Consider the following 7941-nt stretch of genomic DNA (forward strand, 5'->3'; position numbering starts at 1 on the left):
AATAGATGCCTGCCTTGGAGGCTAGGGATATTCTGAAAAGCTTGGATCTGCTAAGAGGATCGGGATAAAACATTCTACTGTTAGCAACCCCCAACCTTTCTTTTGCTTTTATAAACACACCCAAATCTGGCCTATTTAGAGCCCTCCCACAAAATACATTCAAAAAATTACACATCCACGGGTGAATAAGACAATAAGAATTTTCACTTCATTTTAAAAAATTTATTACATTCTAAACACGTGGTTTTGCATTTATGAGTACAAAAGCTTAAAAACATATAAAAGGCCTAAGAACAGGGACAAGATATACAGGCAATAAATAAAATGTAAAATGAGCATATTCTTCTGAACGCATGACACTACTGAATGATATTTCCCGTTTCAGTTCTGTCCTTCGAGCTTTGCTGAACTCGGTACAAGTACAGCACAAGGTCCCGGATCTCCTCCCGTTTCTCTCGCACCTGCTGCCGTGGGAACCAGGACTCTAGTTTCAGCGGAAGGTCAAAGTGCACCACAGGATCCTGCATTATAAAGTGAAATAGATTCTAGAGTCAAAGTCTTGCTCAAGCAAGGCGTTTCAAATTTATGTTATTATGCAAGACACTGCAGCAGGCTGACAGCCTATAAATCAGTGAGAGACATACACATATATTTTTTTATTTCAAACACTGGAAAGGCAGATCAGCAGTACAAGTAGCTTAAGAAGATGTGTGCTTATTATTTGCTCGACTCACCTGTAAAAAGCTCTCTGCATACTGTAGTAAATACAGGCCACAATCACTACTGTTGTCCTGCAGGGGCACTTTGCAGTGCGAGCCTACCATCCACTCCGCACTGAAATCTCGAGATCCTTCTCTTCCTGCTCTTTTTACCTCCCACTCTATCTGCAGATATCTACGGATAGGGAAAAACAAGCTAATGAGATAAGCACAAATCTCCCACTTTATCACACTGATTCTAAACTTGAGCACTGCCATCTGACTGGCAATCAGTCCGTCCCAAAGCTACGTTCACTTCAGTGTCTTGATGAACCAGGTTTTTCAGAATGTGTCTTTGTGACTCTGGAGTATCGACTAGACCATCATGAGGTCCAAACTCATTATTCTTTGAGCTTGCTTTAAGTCAAACATTTTTAACACACTTCTTTTTTTTCCGAGCCACTACCCTCTTCTCTCCACAAAGTGAACAAAGAAATGTAACTAATTAAAAGTAATTCAACTTTGGAGCATCAAAAGGTGGCACAGGAAACACTTACTCGCGTAATAGCTTGAAAATGCGCTCGTGGACAGATAGCTTCAAAGAGTCCATAATCAAAATGCAGGGCCTAAAGACACATCACAGGAACACATAAGTTCACTACACTTTGACATGTATTCATATATATAATTATAATAAAACTTTTTTTTGTTTGTTTTTTGGCTTCTTTGAGTCCAATTTCCACATGCAAAACAGCTTTGAATAAGCTGCACAAACACACCCCTCTTACCCAGTCTACACAAACACACACATCTCTCTTACACACAGTCTATACAGACAGACACACACCTCTTACACATAGTCTACACAAACACACACATACTTCTCACACACAGTTGTGGCCCTATGTTATAGCACCCCAGCCTGGACAGGGTCGTAACACAGTCTGCAGGAACACACACATCTCTTACACACAGTCTATACAGACAGACACACACCTCTTACACAGAGTCTGCACAAAACACATACATACCTCTTACATACAGTCTGCCATTTAGAGGTCTTTTCTGTACAGTTCTACATACACAATAAGGTGGTGGTCAACATAGTAATATGAATACTACAGATTCAATATTACACACATTTCGTTATCATTAGTCATTAACATTAGACACTTACTGGTGGACTAGGAGCAGAATCAGACCTTGAACTAGTTTCATCTAGGGTAAGAAACACAATGATTGCCCATCATCTGCAATTTATACAGGGAAATTGCTTAGACTAGTCACACTGATGGGACATACCTGAATGTCTGTCCGCATCAGCGCTGGATTTATTAACCTCCTGAGCTTCACTGCCAGACGCGGAGTCACTGGAGTTCTCAGTCCCATCTTGCACAAAGTCCTGGGGTTCTCTAGTCACGTACTGTGGCTGGTTCATCCCGGGGAAGCAGATGACCACCAAATACCAGTGAGCTCTGCAACATAAAAACAGGAATAAAAAGGGACACAGCTGTTACGCAGCAGTCAACGCACAGTGGAGAGCACAGGGAGAGGCCAACCCAATACAGCAGAGAACACCACATCAAACGCTAAATTGGCTTAATGGTGAAGAAAGAGACAACTTTGTTTTGTTCTGCTTCTCTCTTGCTCTGTTTCTGACACACCCGCCTGTTAGGAACGGTCGCTATATGATGGTTCATTCTGGGGAGTAGGGTGAACAGAGTAGCAGGGGTGCGGTCATACATTCCAGCACATAACTAACCCAGTCTGTAGTCACGGAAGGTAAGGGGTGGACCAGGCCCCTCAGTTCCAACCCTATCTTTTGTAAAGGGAAAGCCTTTTCATTTATTTTTAGGCGAGATGCAGCATGTAATGTGTTTCTTTCATTTCTTTCGTGCTATCCAGAGGTTAACCACCTCCTTGTACACTGCTGTACATTTTGTAAATAGTTATTGATGTGCTATTGGACTACCACAACACATTAAGTGGTGGTGCGCTTACTAGATGTGCTTGTGATTTAGTCCTGGTTCCTGATGCATTCTCAGCCCTCCTTCTAAAAGGATGGGTCTGACTCCGGTTTCCACCTATAGTGACAAAAGCCTCTAAATCCCACATGCATGTGAATAAATTAACTTAAAGTGTCTGCACGTGCGTGCATGCATACATAGACATACAAACACAGGTATTACTCACTCTTGATTGACAGGCACAAACAGGAAGTCTTTATCAAAAATATCAACATGACGTGTCCATGTCTTCACACGCTGGTGCCTTCTATGCAGGGTTCTGAAAGCACAAACACACAGGTGTGCACGGGCATCTTCTAACGAACTCTGCCTTTGGCTCATAAACGCTATTATGCCGAAAAGCAAATTAAAAGGACCAAGTATTTTCCAGCTGAAAATTTTGGCGGAGTTTGTCCCCAGTTCCCACACTTACGGTGTGTTGGTGCTGTCTTCATTAGCGTTGTCACGCCGTGTGAGCTGTTTGTAGAAGAAACTACTGAAAACGTGAGACCTTCTCGCTGACGAAAGAGGTGCCTTCTGCACCAGCAGGTACCTTCAAAACAAACAATGTATGTACATACATCTCCACACACTTTCTAGCAGTGGTTGCATGTGTATCTATAGGTTTGAAACCACAGCCTTTTCAGTGAAACATCATGTCTGTGGTGTAGATCTGCTATAATTTTATTTACTGGTGTGCAGTTTGGTTTCAGTCCTTTAAAATTTATTTTGGCAATCTAAACAGGAATATAATTCAGAGTCTTACGAGGGACCAGCTGAACAGGTCACATACACACACGACCAGTAAAGAAAACAAATCTCTGTCCAAATAAAAAGCTCCAACACCCAGTAGGTAGTCATTTGTCTGTGCGCCTCACTTGAGATAGAAGTCAATTATGACATCATTGAGGAACTTCCCGCTATCCAGGCACTCCAGGTCCTCTGTAGTCACAGTAATGGCTCCTTTTGATGGTGGTGGTGGGAACTGGATCAGCCTGGGGGGTAGGGAGATGATGAGCAGTGTGAGCATAGCACCAGACTCAGCAGAGAGAATGTGACACAGCAGGGAGCCCGAGGGAAAACCTGTGTGCAGGGCCACGGTGACAGTACGGGCTCCACACTACTCCAGGTCTGGGCGCCATGGAAACGCTGTATGCACCCTTGGCTCTGCTGTGACAAAGCGTGTAGACTGAGTTTGGCTGAACTTCAGAGTCCTAGGACCCCACACACACACAGACACACACACAGACACACACACACACAGACACACACAGACACACACACACACAGACACACAGACACACAGACACACACACACACAGACACACAGACACACACAGACACAGACACACACAGACACACACAGACACACACACACAGACACACAGACACACAGACACACAGACACACAGACACACAGACACACAGACACACACACACACACACACACACACACAGACACACACACACACACACACACACACACACACACACACAAATTAGGGATCACTCTTGCAAATACCAAAATCTAACAGACAGCGGACAGCTCTTATTGGAGATTCATGAGGCCTTTGGGGTTTTTTGAATGTGTACACACAGACACAAACACAGAGGTCACAGGCTCCCCGCTCACCCTTGCTGCATGCGTAGCCATGGAGCCCTCGTATGCGGTGGTGTGCGTTTCGGCTCGGGGCCGCAACAGCTGTAGCAAGTGTGGCTCACTTTGCAGAAGCTTCAGGCTCTCCAAGTGGCTGAGTGATGAGAGGAGGCTAGTGGTTCCGTGTCTGAGGCCCACAATGTCCATTATCGAGGCAAGCAGGGCCCCCTGCACTCCCTTCAAATCCTCAGACACGCACAATAGTACACACACGCTGCCTTCAGCTGTAGTACACAGCACCGCGCACACACACAAAGAGAGGGAGGGATTAAAACACTATGTTCAAATGTATGTGATGTAACAGATTCAAGGAATAACATCTAAGCTAATATTATTATTATTGTTAAGATTTTATTGAAAGAAATGGCTCCAGTGAAATTCTGTGGTCAGACTCATGCAGCTGTGCAGCTCACTGACCTGGGCACCTCCCTGGCTGAATGACAGAAAGATCACTGGACAAGTGCCGAGCCTGAGCTTCAGAAAGCCAAAGGAGGAGCAGAGATGGGGGCGGGGTTTCGTTGTTTTTAACCAATCTGCTGTCCTGCACCACAGACCCAGTCCACACACTGTAATTGAGCACATGTGCTGTCGGCAAGAAAGCCATCACCTCATTTACTGAAGGGCCTGTGAAGGAAATAAAAGATAAAGAATGCCAGACCTCAGAGTTTTAAACACAAAGCTCCGTTATGCGCCCACTAACTCCTACAGATACATTGTATCCATGTCCTCAGTAATCTTGAACTGATGTTAACTGAACAAAACAGTTCCACCAAGGTTACATCTGAAATACATTTTGAGGCCCAACAGGGCTCTGGCACTCTATGAGCAATCATGTCAATAATTTACGCTACATACAGAGCTGTATACTGTACTGCACATAACTCATGGGCACACTCAAACAGCCATTGTACCTTTCAATATAATCGTGATTATGTCATCTGTGATCTGCAAAAGATAAAAAAAAATATATATATATATATATATATAAAGATATTTCTCAGGAAAGGCAGATGCATTCAAAAAATCTGCACACAGTCTAATCAAAGATTTGGACAAAGAACCAAAATTCTTATCCCAAACCCTTAACTGGAGGTCAGCCAATTCATTTATGCATGGTCTGAATGTCATCCAGCTACTTGCTCCTCTAATTTATTTCAGTTCTGCAACGGTACCTTTATAAGTCCGCTGATGAAGGCACTGAGGCCACCCATGTGGAGGGCAGAGAACTGGAGCTCAATCTCTGTAGTCCCCCTGAAGGTGGAGTCCACAAAGCTTGAAGACTGAGGAAAGTTCAGAAATTAGTCAAAATTGTGCAGTCATTGGGCAAATAGAGTGTAGCATACCATAATCCTGCCATCTGTTCAAATTGCAATTCATACAACACTTTTTATGAGATATTTTGACAAAGCAGTTTTATTAAAATCTGGGTCCAGACCCCTACAAGAATATAAATCTCAGTAATAAGGAAAAGGGTATCCCAGAAGAAAACTGGGTGGGATCCAACAGTGGAGTTCTAAATACAGCGGAATGTTACGGCAGGTTCATACACAAATGAAGTTTCTATACACAAGATAATATAGAGAAAAGGCCTAGTGTACCTCTGTAAGGCAAATACAGGATATTAGAGATATTATTATTATTATTTGACTGTACACATAATCACAGGTTCTCTCACAGAAACTGCCCTATTTGCTTTCCCTTCTTGTTCCCAGAGCACATCTCACAGGACCTGCTGATCACCATGAGTTAATTAACTGCATGCATGTGGGAGGGCAAGCATGCATGTGTGCATGTGCACTACACCACAGAACTCTCGAAGGTACTGGCTACGCCTCTGTGAAAGAAGTGTCAGTATCGCTAAGCATTTTAGGAGACATCTTGAGTTTTAAAGTCACCCTGCAGGAGGATCTTGCAGGTCCACAGCTTATGCAATACTCAGCATGCTCTCCAAGCACCCACAGCTGGCTGAGTGCCACAAATAGGTAAACCTGGCCCGGCCCTTTAATATACTGCCCTCAGAATGAGCCAACATTACAGACAGTTCTGGAGCTCTGCTCAGCTCACACATGGTATTCAACGGGCCTTGGCACATGAACACCAGTCCACAGAATGCTATACTCTGTATGGTATAGTATAAAGACCTCCACCTACAGGACGCACATACAGCATAATACAAGGAACAGCCATGACCACACAACAGCAGCTGATCTTGATTGTTATGTAGAGGTACAAAAAGTATTCCACCACAAATTGTCAAAATGAGAGAGCAGTACTTTTGGGAAAAGGCAGGATAACTAGACTTGAACTGGTTGCTTGCAGATGTATACACTAAAAACCCTCCTCATGTGCAAGGCTGAGTAGTCTTCTAAGGACATACATCAGCATGATCTCATCCAATAGTTCTAGAGGAAATATACATAAGATCACATCGGTCTAAAATTTTCCAATGAATGGGTACCAAAAAAGCCAAGAAGATGAAGGACCATTCAGCCATATGAACAGATGAGACGAAATTAGCTCTACCTTCTAGCAATAGACTGTCCACTTGGATAAACGCTAGGAGAACTTTCTAGCCTTATTTAGGTGTACTGCTATGTATATGTGGCAGTAATGCCCACCTGGATGTGTATGTCTGAGGTATGAGCATGTGGATAAGGAATCTTTTTTCTTGCTGTGGCATGTGCAAGACTCTGTGGTGTGTCTGTGTCTTTAGCTCCCTCTAGTGTTTGGAGTTGTAATGTACTGCTATCTTCATGCTTCTCTTCCTCTTCCTCACTGGAAAGAACAACTGAAAGAGAGAGATAGGATTGGGGACACTTATCTGACGTATGTATAGATATGCATACATATGCATATACTTGGGGACATTCGGGAAGTTGTTCATGCAGAGGATGACAATGATAATAGCAAACTTATACTTGTCACCAAACATTTAGACTGGCTGATTATCTGCACATGTTACTGATGAGCTGATATATGTTAATGTGCATGACAACTGATTAATGAAATGCATTTTAGCCATAGAAAGACAGAAGACAAACAATATACTGAGAAAACACAATCGATCACCACTAATCCCTTAACATAGCATTGGTATTCTTACTCAGTTGTAACAAGCCTTGTAGCCAAGACATCACTTACTCGGTTCAGGTGTATGTTGTTGAGAGGCTTTTCTGTCTTCCACACATTTTGAATTAAGGATAGTTTTATCCAGAGAGCTGTGCAGCTGACTGCGTTTGGGTGGGACCTCTCCATCGGCCAATCCCAGCTGGCTCCCAACTGCTGAAAGGCGCAGGACACTCCTCCTGGCCCCTCCCCAATCCTCTCTCATTTCTCCATTCTGGTCTTGATGATGTTCCTCTTTTTTCTGTTCTTCCTCTCTTACTCCCTCATCTTCTGAGTATTCTTGCATTTCTGCCTCACTGGTGTTGTGCTGCAGGAATAGAAAGGGAGCAGAATTAGTGGCTGTCCAACTGCAACTATTTACTTGGGCTGTACTACTGTACAACAGCTACTACTGATTCTGCAAAAGCAGTATGAATATTGCAAATCTGAACAATAAAATCCACACTGCTGTTCA

General features: G+C 43.4%; 1 protein-coding gene across 3 annotated transcripts in view; it reads right to left on the bottom strand.

Annotated features, from left to right (window-relative positions):
• Positions 1–207: 207 nt before the first annotated feature.
• senp7 (SUMO specific peptidase 7) overlaps positions 208–7941 on the bottom strand; it is a 13597-nt gene continuing 5863 nt past the window's right edge. For 2 of the 3 annotated variants that reach the window (XM_035522919.1, XM_035522921.1), the window contains 16 exons: positions 7503–7794; positions 6980–7149; positions 5534–5641; positions 5273–5306; positions 4779–4985; positions 4338–4585; positions 3788–3918; positions 3583–3699; positions 3138–3257; positions 2892–2984; positions 2001–2173; positions 1876–1916; positions 1730–1773; positions 1256–1324; positions 735–894; positions 208–521 (listed from right to left, as the gene is read on the bottom strand). In XM_035522919.1, the coding sequence (XP_035378812.1) occupies positions 360–521; positions 735–894; positions 1256–1324; positions 1730–1773; positions 1876–1916; positions 2001–2173; positions 2892–2984; positions 3138–3257; positions 3583–3699; positions 3788–3918; positions 4338–4585; positions 4779–4985; positions 5273–5306; positions 5534–5641; positions 6980–7149; positions 7503–7794 (2169 nt within the window). In that variant the 3' untranslated portion in view covers positions 208–359. Of the gene's footprint in view, positions 522–734; positions 895–1255; positions 1325–1729; positions 1774–1875; positions 1917–2000; positions 2174–2196; positions 2783–2891; positions 2985–3137; positions 3258–3582; positions 3700–3787; positions 3919–4337; positions 4586–4778; positions 4986–5272; positions 5307–5533; positions 5642–6979; positions 7150–7502; positions 7795–7941 lie in introns of those variants that run through there. The other variant, XM_035522920.1, reaches the window with a different exon arrangement.

This window comes from Electrophorus electricus, chromosome 25, assembly GCF_013358815.1.
Source record: "Electrophorus electricus isolate fEleEle1 chromosome 25, fEleEle1.pri, whole genome shotgun sequence".
Lineage (NCBI taxonomy): Eukaryota > Metazoa > Chordata > Actinopteri > Gymnotiformes > Gymnotidae > Electrophorus > Electrophorus electricus.